At 63.9% G+C, this 21,421-nt stretch overlaps 2 protein-coding genes across 2 annotated transcripts; one reads left to right on the top strand and one right to left on the bottom strand.

Moving 5' to 3' along the window:
* The first annotated feature begins 2,995 nt into the window (after positions 1-2,995).
* LOC119154758 (protein qua-1-like) lies at positions 2,996-3,970 on the top strand. Its single transcript, XM_037402656.1, has one exon. The coding sequence runs from the start codon at positions 2,996-2,998 to the stop codon at positions 3,968-3,970; it is 975 nt and encodes a 324-aa protein (XP_037258553.1).
* Positions 3,971-18,947: 14,977 nt separating this feature from the next.
* LOC119154759 (WAP four-disulfide core domain protein 3-like) lies at positions 18,948-20,992 on the bottom strand. The gene is made up of 6 exons (XM_037402658.1): positions 20,624-20,992; positions 20,394-20,580; positions 20,100-20,243; positions 19,550-19,690; positions 19,139-19,282; positions 18,948-18,958 (listed from the first exon to the last, which is right to left on the bottom strand). Exons 1-6 carry the CDS (start codon positions 20,990-20,992, stop codon positions 18,948-18,950), a joined length of 996 nt encoding a protein of 331 aa, XP_037258555.1.
* Positions 20,993-21,421: the final 429 nt, after the last annotated feature.

Genomic DNA, 21,421 nt, shown 5'->3' on the forward strand with positions numbered 1-21,421 from the left:
GGCAGCGCTGGTGGCAGGACCAGCACTGTCTGAAGGATCCCAGACGCCAGGGTGTGGACCTGCCCACAGGGTCCAGCAGGAATGGAGCCATTGGGAGCACGTGTGGGCAGCCTTGCCTTTTCCCACCTGGCATCGCAGGGAGGCACTGGCAACATCCTGCATGCTGGGGCTTGGGGGGTTGGGGGGGGATACTTTGTCCCTGGGCAGTGCTGAGTGACAGTGGTGGAGGGGTCAGCCACAGCCTTCCACAAGGCAGTGGGGATTCCTGTCAAGAGCAGCAGTGGAAAATCCACCTCTGTGCAGCCACGGTTTCCCCTTCCCTGCTCCCAGTCCCTGTGCTGTCCTCCCCGCAGCATGCGGCTGATTCTGGATCCTGCTCCTGCCTTGGTTGTGGGTGGAGAGAGGCAGCTGGAGTGGCTCTTTAGAAAACAGAATTACAGTAAAACGGGGAGGTTCCTCCAAGTCACCTGTGAGCTGCTTCCTCCCATTCCCAGACCTGGGCTGCCTGGGAGGAACTTTAAATCGCCTCCTGGCTCAGTCCTGGCCACTGGTTCCGGCAGCATGACGGCAAGAGTCATCTTCCTGCTGGGGCTCCTCACCCTGTGGGCAGAGCTGCAGGCAGCACCCACCACAGGCAAGTACGGGCGTGCTGGAAACACCTGGCCTCTCTAGATTTTAAGAATATTTTCCATACTTTCATAGAATCATAGCATGGTTTGGGCCAGAAGGGGCCTTTAAAGGTCATCTAGTCCAACCCCCCCGCAATGAGCAGGGACGCCTTCCACTATGTCAGTGTTGGTGATGATATTCAGTGATGTGTGTTTAAATGTCTGTTTTAATCCTATTTATGAAAGCTTTCTGGGAAGAGTTTTAACCCTTGTGAGGTTTAGCCCTTGCTTAAATTTTTTAATCTTTGAGTTTGGCAAAACCCCTGGTGGGGACTGAGATGGCAGTGGTGCCAGCACACAGGCATAGGGATGCTTGGGAGGAGGTTTGTCAGTCAAACCAGTGACCAGGGCAGGGACCAGTGGAAATGCCAGCCCGGGCAGAGCCCCAGGGTGCGGCGGATGGGACCGAGACGGGCTGGACCAGACCCGGACTGGGCTGCCTGGGGTAGTCCTTCCTGGCTGGGGAGACTAGCCTCCATCCATGGGGCTGGGACCCCCCTGGGGTGAGTGGGGACCCCCAACCCTCATAGCCCTGCTCGGGCCATCTCTAGCCAAAATGAGAAGGTGCAGGTAGTTACAGCTGTGCTTCAGCTCTGCTGCCCACCTGCCTGTGCCTGCCTCGGGCCAGAGTGCAGCACACTCCTTGCCTGGGCTGGCAGCTGCCCCTGCACTTTGCTTCGTGACAGTTTCAGGGCATCTCCCTGCCATGAACCCTCCAAAAGCACCAGCCCCACTGGGGAGGAGCTGCTCTGGGAGGAGGGAAATTCTCAAAGAAGTATGTTTTTCCTTCTCATATTTTTTTTCTTGGGAAAAATTGCCAGATTCCAAAGAAGTGCAAATGGCATTTCTTTTGAATGAGCCATGAAGTGATTCTGAGAGCAGTGTTTACAGTTTCGTGGAACCGCTTCTTTCGGAATGCTCCTGCACCTGTTGCCAGCTGGTCTGTTTTATTCTAAAGCTCAGACTCCGAGGCAGCAATAGCTCCTGTGCAGCGGGAGCCAGGTTTGCCGTTTCTCTGTAATAAGACACTGGGGCCATCGCATGCTGATGAAAATACATCAGCAGAAATGTCATTGCTTTCCAAATGCTTTTCTCTCGAAACTTGAGTTTCTTTCAGTCTCAGTTTACAGGCTGATTTTAAGCTTTAGAGTATAACCTGCCTTTTGCCAACAAGCCAGCAGTGCTGGTGCCTCCATTGCTAACGCGTTGGTCCCCTTCCCTGTCTCAGAGCAATGTCAAGGGGCCAGCACTGCCTGTGGGGAGCCTTGTGCTGTGCCACTCTGCTGCTGAGCAGGATCGTTGCTGCTGCTCAACAGGAGAGCGTGCAGACCAACTTCCTAAATGTGCTCAACAACATATTTATTCCCTCGTTAAATAGCGCATGCTGGATTTGTAATTGTTTTGTTAAGAATTTGCTGCAATCACACATGTAGACACATTTTCTTGCTTTTCCTCTCCAAGTTCTGCCCTGGCTCTCCAAGCATTGCACCTGCAATCAGCCCCGTAGCTGTCTGCTGGTGGGTGGGCTGTGGGGTGCTGCAGGAGCAGCCGGTGGGGAGGCCCGTGCTTTGGGGGTGCTGGCAGCTGCCGGTGTTGCCTGCAAGGGTCAGAGAAGCCATGGGGGGAGCAGGGTGGGGATGAGCCCTGGTGCTGCGGGACTTGCTGTGGGTGTTGGGGCAGGCTGTGGCATGGCACGGTGCCATCTCTCCCTGGAGCAGCTGGAGCCGCAGGTGGGTTCTGGCTCCAGTGTAGAGATGCCCAGGAGGGCCCGGGCAGGCAGGTATGCTGCAGCTCCTGCAGCAGCTCCTCTGCAGCCCTGTTGCTGTCAGTGGTGGGGGCCCCTTGGGCACCAGCCCCACCATGTGCCGGCAGGCAGTGGGGTAGCCCTGGAGGGCTGCATCACCCCAGTCGTGCAGGCAACAGTGGTCAAGCAGAGCCCTGAAAACCCACTGGGAAAAGCTGCAGGGAAGGCAGCTGTGCAGTGCCACAGCAAACGCAGCTGCTGCGAGCACAGGGAGCGTCGTGCCCTCGATGCCCCGGCTCAGCATCAGGGTGCCAGATCTGAGACCAGCCATCAAAGGGCAGATCCTTGTGGGCTTGGCCCAGCTGGGCACCCTGTGCAGTGACCCAGATGCTGGTGGGTGGGAGCTGTGGTGGTGGGAGCCACGGGTAGGAGGGCAGTGCGCGACTAGCACACTGGGGATGACAGTGCTGCTTTCTGCTCCCTTCCAGGGCTCCATGGAGCAACCCCTGCCAGGTGGCCACAGCCAGGACATCCCAGAATTGCTCCTCCAGGGAAGAGCCCTTTGTCTGAGGCAGAGCTCAGCATGGTGCCCAGCCCGCAGCCCTGCAGGGCCACCCAGGACAGGAAGCCGGAGTCAGGTGCAGAGCGGGTGGGTAAGGACCAGCGCCTGCCCACGTCTGAGCTGGTGACTGCTGCAACACCTGCATCGGGGAAGCAGCTGGTGACTGGGGGGAAGCCCACAGTGGGGAACAAGCCCACCCTGGCTGGGAAGCCGGACACTGGGAAGAAACCCAGTTCAGGGAAAAATCCAGCATGTGGAGGAAAGTCTGAGACTAGGGAAAAGCCAGAGGTTGTAGCAAAGCCAGAGACTGGAGTGAAGCTGGAGACTGGTGGGAAGCCAGGTATTGGAGGGAAACCGGAGGCAGGGGGGAAGCCGGAGGCTGGGGCAAAGCCAGTGGCAGGTGAAAAGCCGGAGGCTGGGGGAAAGCCGGAGGCTGGGGCAAAGCCAGTGGCAGGTGAAAAGCCGGAGGCTGGGGGAAAGCCGGAGGCTGGGGCAAAGCCAGTGGCAGGTGGAAAGCCGGAGGCTGGGGGGAAGCCGGAGGCTGGGGCAAAGCCAGTGGCAGGTGAAAAGCCGGAGGCTGGGGCAAAGCCGGAGGCTGGAGGGAAGCCGGAGGCTGGGGAGAAACCTGTGCTGGGGGAGAAGCCAGAGACCGGGGGGAAGCCGGAGAGTGAGGGGAAGCCTGAGGCAGGAGGGAAGCCTGAGTCTGACCAGGGTGACAGTGGGGAGGATGATGACAATGGCGACGATGATGATGACGACAATGATGATGATGATGATGACGATGAAAATGGGCATGGTGATGGCAATGACAATGGTGACGACAATGGTGCTGATGACAATGACGATGGTGACGACAATGGTGATGATGACAATGACGATGGTGTCGACAATGGTGATGATGACAACGACTATGATGATGATGACTATGGAGAGGATGATGGCAATGGTGATGATGATGGCGGTGATGATGATGGTGGTGGTGATGACGCTTGGTGACCAATGCCACAGGGTGTGCGAGGAGCATGTGGGGCAAGGAGAGCCCGCAGTGGGTGGGCACAGGGGCAGTTGCCCCTGGCTTCCTTCTTTGCCTCACTCTGCCAGGGCTGGTGCCAGGCACCAACGGTGTTTTGTGCAGGACCTTCACTTTCCTAATAAACAGCACATTGGGCCACCAGCTTGGTGTGACAACCTGTCCCTGGTCAGTGCCTGGCACAGCCAGGCCATTGTGGCTGCCCTAGCCTTGTCCATGGCATGGGGAGCTCCCGCACCTGCTCCTGCCCAGCATGGGCTTGGCAGGACCCTTTGCACAGTGATGTGACTCTGTCCCCTGTGGAAGAGCCACAGGGACAGCCCCAGCACCTGCACAGGACCAGCAGAGCATCACTGGGCCAGGAGAAACCTCCCTGTGGAGTCTGTCCCCCCCAGCCTCCTGGGGCTCCTCGAGGTGAGCTGCTTCGTGGACAAAGCCTGCCCCCACCCCCACCCTGCCCCCGCCGGCATCCTCTGAAAACAGCTGCCATGGCAGGGCTCAGCCAGGAGCTACGCCGGCAAGGACACCGACAGGTCCTGGATTTGGCTTTGCACAGGCAGGGTGCTGGGGTGCTGGGAGCTTGTCAGCCCCTTGCAGCCTTGCCTGTGCCGCCATGCTGCCCCTTGCCATGCTGGCAGCAGGGCAGGAGCTGGGAAACTGCTGCCCATGTGGGGTGCGAGGGGCACCCGCAGCTGACCCCCAAGGGCACAGGGCAGCCCCAACACACGCTCACTGCAGAGCTGCACCAAGTTCGGTCTGGCTGTGCTGCTGTGGCCCTGCCGCAAGCCTGCATCCTTTCTGGGGGCACGATGAGATCCTGCTCGCAGGAGGGTCTCCGAGAATAGGAACAAGCCTGGTCCCGGCAGGGATAGACAGACCCATGGGCAGGGCTTGTGTGTGGCTCCTCAGGGACCTGCCTGCTGCGGTGGCACAGCCCCTGCCTGGGACTCCATCCCTCCTGCAGGGGCTGAAGGTCCCACGGAGGCTGGCATGGGCTCACCAGGAGACTGACACAGCTGGAGCCAGCCAGTGTTCATTGCAGAGTGGGTTTACTGGGGGGAAGGGGGGGGCACAGAGACCCCCATGCTCAGCATGGAGCTGAGGGTGAGGGGGTGGAGGTGGAATTGAGAATATGGGTGCATATCCAGCAGCTCATGGATTCCTCCACGGACAGCTGTCCGGCTGTCTGGTGTGGGCTGGCTGCACATGCTGGGTCCTCAGTCCAGGTCCAGGATGGGGCTAGGTGAGCCCTGGGGAGAGATGGCAGTATCCATGTCACAGGCCCTCACTTTGGAGCATACCCGGGTGCAGCTGTCAGCTCTGCAGTGGGGGCGAGGGCTCCTAAGACCCCAGGCACCCCTCCCAGGGAAGCTGTTGGGCAGTTTGCCAGTCTCTTCTGCAATATGCAAGGATGTGCAGGGAGACGACACTTCTGTGCGGGACACTGCACCCTGGCCATGGCCGCGCTCATCCCTTTCATGCAGCTATGCATCTCCCCGCAGTGCCAATCCCCTGGCTCCCCATGCCCACCCTGCACTCACCTGTGGACACCAGCCGGGCCCAGAGGCAGCAGAGCCCCAGGAGCAGAAGCAGTGACAGCATCCGCATGGTGCAGTGTGGGCAGCGTGGGTGCTGCCTGTTCAGCATGGGCAGGGGTTTAAATCCTCCCGGGGCTGGAGGTTGGTCCCAGTGACCTGGTCTGTGCCCCAGTACCCAGAAGACTCCATCCAAGCGTGACCCCCCCCCCCATCCCCTCCCTCCTGCAGGCTGCTGCTACTGCATGAGCCATGCAGGGAGGCACGAAGGTGCTGCTGCTCAGTGCAGCCCTGAGAAAGCCATGCTGTGCCATGCCATGCCGTGCTGTGCCACAACACAGCTTCCTGGGGGACAGGGGCCAGCCAGGTGGCAGCCAGGAGCTGGGGGACCCCGATGTGGGGCTGGCCCTGCCGAGGCAGCAGAATGTGTGGGTGTGGTGGTTCCCCAACCGGGTGCTGTGGCCCATGGTGCCCTGGCAGCTCTCCGGGCATTGTTCTGCCTCCAGGAACAATTGCTGGCTCCCGAGGGACGTCCTGTGACTGGACATGGTCCACAGCCCCGTGCTGCCACTGGCCCCTCAGCCCTGCACCTCCCGGAAAGCTGGTGCCCACCTGGCCCCATGCCTTGGGGCAGCAGTGGGGCACTGGTGCTGGGGGCAGGGAGCTACGTGGGGGCTCTGCCCGGGTGCTGGGACTGAGGGGCCATAGCATCAGAGTGGGCCAGAACCAGAGTGGGTGCCTGGGTCCCCATCACATGGTGCTGGAGCTGCCTCTTGCCTCCTGCTCCCTTCCATGGGGTTGGTGGGACTGGCCACACTGGCCTCTGTGTCTGCCTGCTGCCAGGGCTCTGGGCACAGCCACAGATCTGCACCATCACCATCACTCAGAGGGACACAGCCCTCCTTGGGGTCTGGCCGTGTTTCCCACCCACAGCTCTGCCCTTGACTGGAGCCCCATGACAATCACTCAGGCCCTGGCTCTCCCAGGGCCCTGAAGCCTCTGCCAGCACCGTGCTGAGTGGGGTTATCTGCAAGCCTGCCACAGGCTGCACTGGCAGCAGGGGCTGTCCTGGGAGCTGCTACTTGTCCCTGGGGCTGCATCACGCCAGTGCCGCATGGGGCTGCAGGCAGGTCTGCTGGTGCGGTGTGTTGCAAGGATGGAGGCACTGGAGCTGCTGGGGCTTTCCCAGCTTGCTCCCTTCTGGGAGCTCCTGTCCCTGGGAGAGGCAGGAGGGCTCTGGCACGCATGGCTGGGCAGGCTGCCTGCACACTCATGTGTGTGTGCATGTGCAATCCAAGCCGGCCAGGTGTGGACACGTGCATGTGCAGTCCACACTCTGTGTGTATGTGCATGAGTGGGTGCGCATACAGTCCATGCTGCTTGCGCCATCTGAACTGTGAGTGCCTGTCTGTGCCCATCTGCTGTCCAGGCTGGCTGGGTGGCACCACGCGCTCACCAGCAGCTGGCTGCATGAGGACTTTCTCCCGTCCGTGTCCCCCTCTGTGTGGGATGGGGGTGACACACAGGTGGGATGACTCATTCTGGGAGAAACGGAGCTGCAAGAAGAGGAGCAGTGGGAAGCACTGGCTCTGCATGCTGGGACATCCCTGGTCCCCATAGGGGCTGTTCCTGTCTCTGTCTCTGGGTGGGCAAAGGGGACAGTGCCTGGCTTGTGCCAGCCCTAGAGAGCATCGGCCAGTGGCCTCTGTGTGGGGACAGCTGGGATGTGCCACAGGTGAGGGGACCCACTCTGCCCCTCGGCTCCCCCATCACCTCTCCTGCCATGCACCCTGGTCTGGGCAGGAGCATCATCCCAGTGGCACAGCACCATCCCTGTCCCCATCCCTGCTGGGTGGCTGCCTTGGGAGGTGCCACATTCCTGGGTGCTCCCTGGGCTGGGCTGCCCCAGTCGCTATTTCTGCCATGGTCTGGCTGGTGGCTCTGCCCAGCGTGGCTGTGCCCATTACTCACACTGCATGTCCCCATCGGGGTGAGCTGGACATGGCAGCAGGGCAGGGCAGGGGTGGCCAACACAAGTCCCTCACGGGGTGCTGTTTTCTGTTGCGTGCAACCCCCACATCTACCTGGAAGCAGCCCTTCCCCACTCCGCCGTGGTGCTGTGAATCCCAGCACCCCTGGGACTGGCTCTGTGTCGACTGTGGTGTCTTCCCAGTTTGGCCATGGCACTACCACCAGTGCAGGGGCAGCAGGGGCTGCTCTGGAAGATGGTATCTGTCATTACAGTATCACCCCGGGGCGGCTGAGATACTGTGGCAAGATAGCGGAGAAAAAAAATGCAGCCCTGGTGGATTTTGGTGCCATGGCTCTGCCCTCCTGTGGGGTGCAGGACTGGGTGTCCTTGTGCCACTGGAAATGTCCCTGACAGCTCAAGGCTGAGGGAGATGTGCCAAGCACAGCTGCTGAGACACAGCCCCAGGACCACCATGGTCCCCACGCAGGGGTCCCTTTCCCGTCACCCACCCTGACTGCCGCTGGCATGTCCCTCCGGCTTTGCTCCTGCCCTGCTTGGGCTTTGCTGCGTCTCTGTCCCGTGCCGGGGATGCTGCCAGTGTCTCTGTCCTGGGGCTTCAGAGGAGAGGCAGGGAAAGCTGCGGTGGGGCGCAGGCAGGTCACGGCACCTCCCTCCAAACCCCACCCCGGGTCCAACTTTCCTGGCCTCTCCCCACTGAGCTTTCCTCACCCTCCACTTCCCCCTTGGGACAGTAATTACAGCAGTAATTAGGAAGACAATTATTCCTGCTGAATGGGAACAGCTTAATCTGTTTCTCCCTCCTTATGGCAGGTTTCACCCCACGCCCACCCACGGGTGCAGGCAGGATTCTGGGGATCCATCTGCCGCTGGGAGCCCTGCACTGCCGTGGGTCTGGGCTCCCAGCTGGAAGCTGGGCAGGCTGCGAGCTGCGTCCTGTCCCCAGGGGATGCCCCTCACCAGCACGATGCAGCTGCTGGACCCTGACCCATTGCCAGGAGCAGGAGGCTGCGAGGGGGCACAGGGCTCAGCTCACACAGGCAGTCCTCCAGGAGAGGTGTGGATGAAGGGGACAGCCCGAAGCTGGGAGAGGGTGATGAAGTGGGTGGCAAAGGGCTGATGGTGCCTGCAGTGTGGGAACGGATGGGAGCATCACCATCCTGTGGGACCTCCCTTCCACAGTGGCAATGACTGGCAGGTGAGGTGGTACCCACGGGCTCAGTCCCGTGTGTGGGACCATCCCCTCCCAGGACGCTGTCTGTCAAGCAGGAGGGAGCATGGGAGAAAGGGGAGAAGGGGCACGTGCCCTGCACTGCTCTTGCACAGCCTTTCCCCAAGGACGTGCACTGCAGGGAGAGCAGTGCTGCGGCATGTGGTGCCCCAAACCCTTCCCTGGCTGATGGCTGTGCCACAGCCGATAGCTTTCCATGCCCTGGGATGGCACTGCGACGCTCACTGGCAGCGGAGGGGCCAGTGCCAACACCCCCCGCCTGTCTTCACTGACAGCTTGTCCCCAGTGGGCTGCTGACAGGTGCCGGTGGTGCCTCCAGCCCAGCTGGGGCATGCGGCTGCCACCCGGCTGGGGTCCCTGAGGGCTGTGCCGGGGCAGCTGTCCCGTCCTACCGGTCGCCCCAGCTCAAGGGCTGCGGCTGGGATGCTGCTGGGGAGGCCAGGCCCTGCCTGGGTGCGGCTCATTACCCGCATGGCAGGAATTAGCCGAGCTGGGGCGCCAGCCCTGCTCCCTCCGCCCCGCCGGCACACCTTAAATCCCAGCCCGCCGCACCCAGGGCCCAAACTGGCCCAGGACACCATGGAGCTGCCACCCGGCCACCTCCTCCTCCTCCTCGCATCCCTGCTCCCCTTCGCTGCACGGTCTGGCCCGGCCTCGCACGCGGCTGGAAGAGAGGAGCTGGGGATGGGTGAGTGCACCCGTGGCACATCCCGGGGACAGGGATGCTCTGGGTGCTGCTGCTGCCCAGCACGCCCGCTGCCCCATGTGGTGCTGGCTGTCTGCGGGGGCGTGGGGCCACAGGCGATTGGGGTCCAGCCCTGGGGTGCTTGGGGGCTGCTCAGCCCCCCACTCTGTGGCCCTCCCCAGCATCCCAGCCACTGTGTCCCACAGTGAAGCCCGGGTACTGCTACCACATCCCAGAGGTGGAGGACCTGATGGACAAGGACTGCAGCGCCTGCCGCAGGGATGCCTCCTGCTCCCGCTGCACCAGCGATGCCGGCTGTCCCGCTGCCACCAAGTGCTGCCCCAGCAAGTGTGGCTACACGTGCCAGGAGCCAGTGCTGGGTGAGGGCTTGGTGCCATCGCAGTGGGGCTCTGGCATGGCAGCATGGCAAGCACTGGGGCGGTGACAGGAGGGGTGAGCCAAGCAAAACGGGAAGGGGGTTGCCCCCTTGCTCTTGCTGGGTCCTGCAGACGGTGGGGGGGTACGACACTGTGTGGTGGGGGCGCGTCCCAGCTGCTGGTGCGTGGGGCCACGGGGCAGGCAGGCGCAGAGCTGGCAGGAAGGGTTTGGCAGTAAGCAGGGACCAGAGCCATGCAGACTTTTCTGAGGGCCCCGGGAGCACCGAGCCAGGCAGCATCCCCATCCTGTCCCTGGCTCAGCCCATTTCCCTCGGACCACACAGACTTCTGCTACCTGCCCTCCGTCTGCGGGAGCTGCAAGGCGCTCTTCCGCCGCTTCTTCTTCAACGCCTCCAGCCAGCAGTGTGAGGAGTTCATCTACGGCGGCTGTGGTGGCAACAGGAACAACTTCAAGACCAAGGGCGAGTGTTTCCAGGCGTGCTCCCACATCGGTAACTAGCTGTGTGCTGTGCACCATGCACTGTGTGCGTCGTGTGCCATGCACCATGTGCTGTGCACTGTGGCCGGCGGCTACTCCTGCCCCTGGCAATGCCCAGCCCAGCCCCATTCCTGACCCCTTGTCTCTCAGTTCCAGGTGCCCGATAGTGCCAGCCTTGGGAGCATGGTGGCCTCTGCATGGCCCCTGCCTGGGGCAGCTGCTGCTGGCAGCCATGTCCCCGTCCCTGCAGGGAGCCATTCCCCACGGGGCTGGCGGGGACCAGCGCTGCTGGCCAGGGCAGCTGTGCCAGAGGCTGTGGCTCACCTGGGGATGCTTGCTGGCCCAAGGGCAGGGATGTGCACCCGCAGTGGCACAGCTGCTCCCTCCTGTGCCATGGTGCCTGGCTGGAAGAGCCTGGCTCTCTCATGGGGCTGTGACACTTCAATACAAGGACAGGTCCTTGGATGAACATGTCTGGGTCTTGTCCTTTCTGCCCATGGAGGCAGGAGCAGGTAGTGCCTGTCTGTCTGGGCTGCCCTCCCGTGCTGGGACTGGGCAATGGCTGCCTTCAGCAGTGTCGCATAACAGCCCCAGAGTTCACCCCAGCCACCACCCTGCAGCTCCTGCTGCCTCTGGATGGGCTCTCAGCCCCAGGTCTGCCCTCAAGCATGACCTGGATGGCAGCTGATGTGACCAAACAGATGAGGAACAGCCCCTGCCTCGATGGATGCCTGAGGTGGTGCCTGTCCCACAGCCTGCCCCAGACCAGGGTCTGTGTCTGCACAGGTTCGCTGGCCCCACGGCACCGATGCCAGTGTGGGCTGAGCCCCCTGGCTCCAGCCCTAGTGGGACCATCCCTTCGCCAGTGAGCCCTGGGCAATGCTGGGGCTGCTGCAGGAGCATAAGGGGCTGTCCCAGTGCCTGGTGGGGCAGCCCAATGCTGCTGAGACTCAGGGGCAGCTGGATGCAGCCACATATGTGCTTTATTGCTGGAGGTGGTGGAGAGGGGGCAGGTCAGCGAGGGCTGGTGGCTGTCCTGTGTCCCCTAACAAAAGTGTCTTCCTGCCATGGAGGAGCTGCTTTCCTGTCATGCAGCATCTGAAAAGGAGGATGTGTTTTTAGGGAGCCCTGAATCTGCGGGGGCAAGGGACCAGCGGCCACAGTTGCAGCTGAGCATGGCCAGCTCTGGTGAGAGCTTCATCTCGCTGTGTCCCTTCGGGTCTCCTCACCCCAAAAGACCATTGCTGCTGTGAGCAAGGTGATGGGGCAGCAGCACGAACCAGCCCTGTGGTGATGCCGAGCTGTAAGCATGCTGAGGGCTGTGACCTTCATGCAGGTCTGGCTGGCACCCTGTGTGTCCTAGTGCCGCCCTGACTTGGTGGCCCTGGGCCCCCTTACCACTAGGCACTCGCATGCAGACATGGCCACAGCCATTGCTGCAGCACTTGTAGCCCCAGGGACGCTCCTTGTCGAGGCTGCAGATGTCCAGGCACATCCCACAGCCCTGAGGGACTGGGCACACTCCCCCTCTGGAGCACACCACCAAGGGGCACCTGGCTGGGAAGCACCCACGGCTCCCAGGGCAGTGCCTGGGTCTTGGTTAGCTGAGCTGCATCTCACCTACGTGGCTGTCCATGCAAATGTGGCCACAGCCAGTGTGGGTGCAACTCTGTCCCCGGGGACACTGCCAGTCAGCCTCGCACTCCTCCACACATCTGCTGCCAGCTCTGTCCTGGCTCTCTGCAGGGGCACGGTGACCCGCTGTTACCTGGCTTTTCTCAGGGGGCTGGTGGCCAGCTCCTCCCTAGACAGGCTGCTCCCACTGCCTCTGGGTATGGCCATGCACTCCCAAGTGCAGCCAGTGTTGCAGCACTTCTCCTCTTGCCGGCAGACACCGTCATCCAGACACTGGCTCCCATGCCTGCACCGGGGGTCCCAGCACGGCTCTGCCCGAGGGCACTCCCCAGGGTGATCTACAGGAGGAGGGGACCCAGGCAAGGGTGCAGGGTCCCAGCCCCACTCGCATGCTGCTGCCCCGTACTGGTGGCCAGGCTGCCCATGCTCACCTCGGGCAGGGCGGGTGCAGCGCTTGGTGCAGCCGGAGAAGCAGCACTTCTGCTGGGGACAGTCCCTGTCATGGGCACAGGAGTCCTCCTCCATGCATGGGTCTGACATCTGCTGTGGCCTCACCTTTGGGCACTCGCCGGGTTTGTCTGAGAGGGGCAGGAAGGGGCAGGTGGGGCAGGCACCCCCCCGCGCTGTGGGCACCCACCTTCCTGGAGCCTTGGGACACCCTGCTGGCTGCACCCCAGGGGGTCTGAGCGCCTGCCCGGTGGCAGCACTGCTCTGCATCCTGCCCCACAGGAGGTGTGCCAGTGTGCCCAGCGGCATGCCGCACCACTGTCCTAGTGACACTCCTCACCTCGTTCCGGGGCTGAGCACATGTAGCCACATCTGCTGCTGCAGCACTTCTCAGGCCCTGGGCACCGCCAGTCCCCGGCACAGGCACTGCCGCATGGGGCCGTGGTGGTCTGTGCCTCCTCGGGCAGGGGGCAGATGCCGGGTTTCTCTGGGGGGCAGGAGGCAGCAGGGTTGGGGGCATGGGGAGATGACTGGAACCAGGGGGGACCCCTGCCCACTGCTTCCCCGCCCAGCGCAGGGCCAAGCAGCTCACGCCTCGGGACGGGGGCAGGCAGGGGTAGTCGCAGCCACGCAGGCAGCACTTGTCCGTGCCGGTGCAGTCGGTGTTGTGCCGGCACCAGGCTCTGCAGTCATAACTGGGAAGCTGCCTGGCACGGGCTGGGCAGAAGCTGGCCTTCCCTGCAGGATACAGCACAGGGCGGCTGTGGTGCCCCTGGCACAGCTGCACAGACCCGCACCACAGCCCAGCCACCCCCGTGGGGGCCACTCAGCACCACAGTCCCCTCGGCACCGCGGCCCCTTGGCACTGCAGCCCCGGGGGATCAGGCACCACGGCGCGGCTCTGCCCCGCAGCAATGCTGCAGCATCTCCTCCCACAGGAGCTACGGGGCTGGCTCCAGACCCCTCTGCCGAGGGGCACGGGGACTGTGGAGAGGAGGCACCCTTTCCCCCGGGGCTCGCCAGTTTCAGCTGCCTGCCATGTCCCACCTTGGTGCTCAGCACTGCACAACCCCGCGCACAGGCCGCAGCAAGCACGTCTCTCTGCCGCTGCAGTCTCTGTGCTTGTGGCATGCGCCCTCCTGCCAGGCTGGCGTGGATGTGGGGAGCCTTGTGAGGAAAATGGCTCAGGCTGCACATAGGGCCAGGGATGCCAGCAAGGACCAGGACACATCTGTCCCCTCCACCAGTCCCAGGCTCCCACCCAGCCCTGCTCCACGCCCTCCCACCCCAGCCCTCACTGGGACAGCAGCAGAGGAGGCAGTGTGGCATCCCAGCTCTGGCTGCGGCTGCGGCTGTGGCGCTCACCTGCTGCCTCGGTGTGGCACTCTGGGCTGCACTGGTGCTGGCAGCACGTCTCCAGGCGTGGACAGTCTCCATCTCTGCGGCAGCTCTTCCACTGGTGCCGCTCTGCAACACAGGCAGCAGTGGGGCTGGGGCAGTGTCTGCCTTGCATAGGCTGAGGGGTCCCAACAATGGTACGGGGCAGCTTGGTACCGGGGACCCCAAGGCGGCCAGGTTGCAAGTCCCTGCAGCCCTTCCCTTCTGCTTTGCCAGGGTCCCCATCCCCTCAGCTCCTGGCACCACTCAGAGGCACAGGTCCAGGGCAGGCAGAGCTGTTGAAGCTCTGGGGCGGCTCCCATCCCCCTCACCTTGGCTGCCATGCGTGGCACTCCCGGCTGCACTGCTGGTGACAGCACACCTCAGACAGGGGACAGTCCTGGTCCTGGTGGCACCTCTGCTGGTGGTGGGGCTGCGGGGTGGCTGGGGCAGGGCTGGCATCCTCTGCACCATGGAGCAGGGCCTGGCCAGCAGCGCTGGCAAGGAAGAGGTGAGGGCAGGATGGTGGCCTCGCTGGAGGGTGGCTTCACCATCCCCTTCCCACCCCAGTGCCTGCTTGGGAGTGGCACAGTGGGTCCCCACCCCAGCCGCTCTCTGCCTACTGCAGGTAACACCCTGGTGGCACCGCATCCCCTAGCTCTGTGTCCCCCTGTGCGCATCTGGGCAATGCTGGTGCATGGCCAAAGTGGCAGCCCTGCCGGCAGCGCTTGCCCCCCACAGCACCATGTTGACAGGAGGCCCCGGCATGGGGAGGGAGCTGGGCAGGGGTAGCACTGGCCCCTGGCACAGCCAGGCTCAGCATGCAGTGCAGCCAGGCAGGTGAGCCTGCAGGTGATGGGGCAGCACTTGGCGCTGCCGGGGCAGTCGGTGTCCTGGGTGCAAGGGTCCCGGCACGGTGGCTCAGTGTCCAGTGAGGGGCTGATGGGGCAGGTGCCAGGTTTCACTGGGGACAGCAGTGAGAAGTTGAGAACAGGCAGTGGCTCTCCTGCCAGCCCCACCAGTCCTGGCAAAGGCCACTGCGGTGAGCATGGGGCGAGGGGGCTCCCATCGTGCCTCAGGGTGGCTGCAGCCACGTGGCATCACCCCTGGTCCCCAAGCCACAGCCCTGCCTGCACTGCCCATCCCATCCTGTCTCGCCAGCTGGGGCTGTCAGCAGGCACTGGCTGCTGCCACAGCTGCTCTTGCAGCATTTCTGCTCGTTAAGGCAGTCGTTGTCGCCTCGGCACCACTCCCAGCACGGCCCCACCAGCCCTGGCTGCACTGTGGGGCACTCCTCAGGTTTGGGTTGGTCTGGCGGAGCAGAGGCGGTTGTGAGGCTTCAGCATCCCCAACCATCTGCCCTGCCCGTGCTTGGGGCTCCCTGGCCCCTTGCCATGGCCCACACACCCCCAGCACTCGGCAGCTATGTCCAGCCACTGGGTTCCCTTGCAGCTGCCAGGAGCTGCCGGTGCAGGGGAAGCAGCATGCGGCCACCCCAAGGGCCCGTGGTGGTGAGGAGATGGCAGACACCTACAGCACAGAGGGTCCCTGTGGCTGCCCCACAATGAGCTGGGGCTCTTCCGCTGCCGTGCTCCCAGCCGGCTGCCACGAACGCCTTACCCTGCCCGGGCTCCAGGCAGGCAGGGCTGCAGCCCAGTGGGCAGCACTTCTGCGCTCCCAGGCAGTCCTTGTCCTCCAGGCAGGGGAAGGGGCAGGGGTAAAAAAGCCCCTCAGGGGCTGCTGCTGGGCAGGCACCAGGGTTCTCTGCAGTGCCAAATGGCACAGGGCCAAGAGGTGAGGCTGCACCGACCGTGTCCATGGGCAGTGACGGGAAACCTGCCCCTGCCCAGACCCCTCTGCCTGCCCCTGGCTGGACCCCTCCACATGCCCTGTGTCGGCCTTAGGAGCCGTGGGCAGGAGGCTGCCAGCAGTGCACAGAGAGCTGCTCTGTGTGATGGGAATGGCACAGGGATGGAGGCAGGGAGGGGGGAGAAGGATGCTGGCTGCCCTGGGCAGAGGAGGTGCCGGTAGCCGTGCTGTACCATACCTTCTGCCGGGGGGTTGCAGTGGAGCCGGCACTCCCAGGGGCAGCACTTGTGCCAGCTGGGGCAGCTGGAGTCATTGGTGCGGGGGGGGATCCAGGTGCAGGCAGCGCATGAAGTCCCGCGGGCACCTCCCCGGCTTCTGGGGCTCCCCTACAGTGGGACGGCAGCGTCAAGGCAGCACCAGGCAGCAGAGCTTTTTGCCCTCCACCCCCCAGGGCATGGGGCATGGGTCCCCCCTGGGGGGGACACAGGGGACTGGAGTGGGGAGCACAGTTGCGGGGACAGGGTCCTGGCAGGAGCTTAGCCTCTCAGGGCTCACAGTGACCACCCCTCTCTGGCACAGCAGTGACCAGCCGATGGCAATGCCCGGGGCTGCCTGGCACAGCCTGGAGTGCAGCAGCCTTGCTGCCATGGCAGGAGAGGGACTGGTTGGAGCGGGGCTGAAGAATCCCTTGCAGGACAGCCCCAGGGCTGCTGTACCCCCACACCAAGACCTGCACAGCACAGCATGGCACGGCACAGGGCCGTGTGTGCCCTCGCAAGGCAACAAGTGCCACAAGGAGTGTTGCCGGCCCTGCCAGTGGGAAGACAGCACCGAGACAGCACCAGCTGGAGGTCAGGATCCATTGCTGAGCATGTTGCCCCATGCATCCTCACTGCAAGCTGCTTCCTCCTCCTCTTCTTCCTTCCCCTCCTCTTCCTGGCACCCTGTGCTCACCTTGGCCATGCTGGGAAAATTGGGACAGCCCTGCCTTTGCCACAGGCGTGGGTGAGCTCCAGCTGGCGCCTGTGCCTAGGTCCTGCCTGCCATCCGGGAGATGTCACAGGAGCAGCAGTTTCTGCAAACACCCCTTGCTGGCTCTTGGCCGGGCTGTGCTGTTTGGGCTGCAAACAGAGACTCTGCCGGGAGGTTTCACTCCAAACAGCAGCTGTTTGGTTAAAACAAAGAAGGAACCCAGCCGTTGTGTTGGGGAGGGCAGAGCAGTGCTGCAGCTGGGCACAACCGCCCCCGGCATCACACCCACAGTGGGGGGCCCTGGCAGCGGGGGTCTGTGCCCAGGAAGCGGCACCCATTACCCAGGTCCCTTCGCCAGGGTTTGGGTCTGCACCAGTGGCTGGGGGCTGCATGCAGGGGTGGGGAAGGGATGAGAGGGGTGAAGGGTAGGGCCCGGATGCTGCAGGGCTGCAGATGTGGGGGTCTGTGCAGCCCCAGACCCTGCCTGCCCTTGCCAGCACCCCCCTCATGCCCACCTTTACCACGCAGCCCCAACTCTTCCCAGAGACCCCCTCCCTGGCACCAGGCTGGGCACTGGGCTCTGTGCGCACAGACCTCCCAGATCCAGGTCTCCCAGTGTCTGTGCGCGGCACCCAGGGAGGCCGGGAGATCCCCTGCCACACGTAGCACCCCGGGGTGCTGGCAGCTGCGCGTACAGGGTGCTGGGCATGCATGTGGGGTGCTGGGGGTGCACATGTGCCCGTGCAGCCTGGGGTAGGAGAGGGCTCCCTGGGGCAGTAGGGCTGTGCCACAGGCACTGCAGCTGGCCGGGACACGGTCCCCACCAGCATGTGCCAGGCAGTGCCAGTGTGTGCTGGGCAGGGGCACGGTGGGGCTGGAGTGCACGGAGCTGGCCCCAGGACACCTGTGCCTGGCAGCTGCCAGGTTTGCTTGCCGGTAGTCACCACCCTTCTCCTCTGGTGCAGTGCCCAGCTCTGCCCTGAGGACGAGGAGACCCAGGAGGAGGAAAGCCCCCTGGCCTCATGGTGCTGCCAGGGATGTCATGTGTGTCCAGAGCTGAGCTGGGGCTGGGTTTAAAGTCTCTGGCAGGGATGCCCGGGGTGCTGGGGCAGCTGAAGCTGGGCTGCCAGCCACGGCAGGCTGGCTGTGCTGTGGGCAGGAGGAGCAGGAGGAGGGGCAGTTCCCAGAACCCACCGGCACCCCGCCAGCCATCCTTATCTCTGGCTGAGCCCCGCTTTCAGGGCAGGGTGACCTTTGGGGCTGTGGAGGGCAGGTGGGGTCAGGCAGCTTCTGTCCCCTGCCGCACACAGCCCCATCCCTGCTGCAGCCACTGCCACCCCCTACCTGGGATTCCCTCCAGCCCTGCTTGCCCCTTGCCTGCCCAGCCTGGGGGCCATGGATATGTCCCACAGCTTGGCCCGGGCACAGCAGCAGGAGCAGCCAGAGGGGGTCTGTTGAGCCGGCCACCATTGTGCCACCCCACAGCCATGGCACAGCTCAGGCAGGTGTTGAATGGGACCACTCAGGTCCTGCACCATGAGGTAGGAGAGATGTCCCGGGCCAGTTCAGTGTCCCAGCCCAGTGACAGGGCTGGGCTGGGAGTGGGGAGCGAGCAGGTCCTACTGGCCCCTGGCATGTGGGTGCTGCTCCCTTCCCCCTCCCCTGTCCAGGTGCTCTATCCACCCCGACCCATGACTGCTTTTCCAACCAGGTCTTCACACTTTGGGATGCAAATGAGCCCTTCCTTGGTGCAAGGAATCCAAGGGAACTGGTTTCTGCACTCTAGCATGACAGCTAAGGGGACATCATGCAGCCCCCCCGGGCCCGTGGGACAGTCACCATAGGGTGATGGTGGCTGGAGGGTACCCGCATGGAAACAGGAGCCTTTCCCTGCTCCAGGGCAGCACCTGCCTGCAGGGACAGCTGCCGCGTGCCTGCCTGCACCTCCCCGCCTGTGCATGGCCCCGGGCTGCCTGTGCCTCCTGGGGAGCTGCAGCAGAGCACAGGGATGGTGGCCCGGAGCAGAAAGCGGCCATGTGCTGGTTTATTCTGTTTCAGTGGTGAAGCAGCTGGGGCCAACAGGGATGCCAGGGTTCGCCTTTGTGCCCAGGCTGCCAGGAGCCTTGGCGTGGTGTGGGGTGGTGTGGGCAGCAGGCAGCCCTCGATGGCACGGCTGGGAGGGGCTGGGGGTGCTGGGGACCACGGACATCAGAGCAATGCTGGTGCCATCTTGCTGGTGGTGCAGAGTGTCTGGCACAGGGACGAGCATGGGGTCAGCCGGCCCTGCTGGCAGCAGCACCTCTGCTGGCTCACAGGGGTGTGATGGCAGAGGGGTGGGGAGCGGCACCGAAACGGCAGCTCCTGGTGCAGCCCTTCCCAGCCAGGGTTAGGCTGTGCCTGGAAGAGATGGGTGAGGCAGTCAGTGCAGGATGGGTGCTCCCACTCTGAGGGATGGGGGGACCCTGGGGTGCCCGGGCCCCCCTCAGTCCCCTCCAGGCTGGACCTACTGCAACACTGAGACCTGTGCAGTGGCCCGGGCTGCTGCGCGCAGGAGGTGGCAGGCTGTGGGGGTCTTACCCCACAGTGGAGGGACGCATGCCCGGCCGCAGCCCTGCGGGCAGCACTTCTGGCCAGGGGGGCAATCCTTGTCCTGCAGGCACAGGAGGAGGCACTCAGCCACCTGGTCACCGTCAGCCATGGGGGGACAGAGCCCGGGCCGCACTGGCACATGCAGAGAGAGGGAGGAGTGAGGGGTGTGTGTGCCCTCCCACCAAGAGGTAAGCCCCTCACCCAGCTCCTACCCCACAGGGACAGCAGCTGGGCCCCCATTCTCCCATTCCCTCCCGGGAGGGTCATGGTGAGGGGCAGCCCCTGGGGATGGCGGGTGCAGCCAAGGGTGTGCCAGCCCTGGCTGGTGAGGCTCAGTCTGGAACAAGGCAGGGAGGGGACACGGGGGATCTCAGCCCCACAGGGTGTCAACAGCCTTACCTTTGGTGGGCAGTTTGCAGATGTGGCCACAGCCAGTGGTGCAGCACTTGGTGGCCCCAGGGCAGTTGCCATCAGCATCACACAGCTCCAGGCAGGGTCCCAGGGAGCCCCGCAGCACCACGGGGCACGCGCCGGCCTTCACTGTGGCATGGCGGCTCCCTGGTGACAACGGGGATGGTGGCTGCGCCGGGATCCTGCTTCCCCCAGCCCCACTCCTGGCATGGCCTCAGTCTTAATCCTGCCCCTTGTCCTGCTCACTTATGAGGGCTGGGGCTGTGCCCCAGGTGGGCGTGCAGCACTGGGAGCTGCAGCTGGCAGCACACGCTGCCCAGGGCCTTGGATGGCTCGGCTGGGCACGGCCGCTGAGACTTGTCTGGTGGCATAGCCAGGCACACGCTGGGGAGGGGTGTGGGGTGGACACAGGAGAGCCACGGGGCAGCTATGGGGCAGCCACAGGCAGTCATGGGCAGTGCCAGTGCCAGACACACTTGGGTGGGGGATGCAGGTTTGGTGAGTGCCGGCGCCGGGGGGAGGGATGGCAGGGCTGTACCTGTGTCCCGGGGGGTGCAGGCCAGCCCGCAGCCAGAGAAGCAGCACTTGCGGTCCCCAGGACAGTCCCGGTCATCGGCACAGCGGTTGGGACAGGCAGTGGCTCTCCTCTGGACACGCTTCCACGGGCAGAAGCCAGGTTTGGCTGGAGGGGAGGGGAGGCTTGGGTCTCAGCGTGCAGCCAGCCTGTCCCTGCACCGCCTATGGGTCCCCCACAGAGTGATGGGGGACCACAGACCCATGGGGCTGTCCCATGGCAACCTCAGCCTGGCATGGGTACACCCAACCACCTTACCTGGCTCGGCACGCATGCAGCGGGCGCAGCAGCCACGAATGCAGCACTTCTCCCCAGGGCTGCATGCGGTGTCATTGTGGCAGCTCATCCCACAGGTCACACCTCTGGTGCTGCTGGCATGGGGGCAGTAGCCTGGGCTCTCTGCAGAGGGAGATGCTCTGTGCGGCCACGTGCCCAGGGAGCAAGGCTTGCATTAGGGGCACCCAACAAGGGCACCAGCCTCTGCCCGCATCCCACCCACCACCCAGTCCCCACACTGGCACCTCTCGGTGGGAGTCAGCGGTACCTGCAGTGGGGAGGAGGCAGGTCCTGACCTGCCTGCTCTGGCAGCACTTCTCAGCACCGGGGCAGCTGTGGTCGGAGAAGCAGTATAGTCTGTGGGGGCGTGCGGCTCCACTCCCCCCCGCTGGACACCTGCCCACTTTGCCGGGGGCAGGCAAGGCGGCGAGGGGCCAGCGTCCCTGCAGGGCCCAGCGCGGTGCTGGGGTGACCATAGGGGCAGTGCCCTGGTCCCCAGCATGGTGCTGCTGGGCCAGGGCAGGTAGCAGCTCCATGAACAGTGCCAAGAGCACCAGGAGGAGGGTGCGTTCGCCCAGCATTGCGCTGCTGTCGGGGAGCTGTGCCGCCGAGCCCACTGGACAGGATTTAAACACTGCTGGGGTGGGGCTGGCCAAACTGAGCTGCTCCTTCCCATGGCATCACCGTGTCAGGACCGTGGGAGTGCCGGGCATGAACAATCCAGCTCAGGGGAGACTCCTGGGACAGCACTGGGCTTGCAGCCCATGGCTGGCGCATCCTCTGCAGCACACCTTTTCCAGATCACCAGTGACCCGTGAGCAGCTGAGCCAGGGGGACAGTCAGTGCTCCCAGAGCCCCGGTGCCTGCACTCCCTGATGGTGAGCAGTGATGGGGCAGAGGGGAGCAGCATCCTGCCCCTGGTCCCCAGTCCACCTGGTCTGGCCCAGGGAGCATTGCCTGTTGCCTCCCGGCACACACAGAGCAGGGAGAGCTGCTGCTGAGAGCAATGG

This window comes from Falco rusticolus, chromosome 10, assembly GCF_015220075.1.
Source record: "Falco rusticolus isolate bFalRus1 chromosome 10, bFalRus1.pri, whole genome shotgun sequence".
NCBI classification, from domain to species: Eukaryota; Metazoa; Chordata; class Aves; order Falconiformes; family Falconidae; genus Falco; species Falco rusticolus.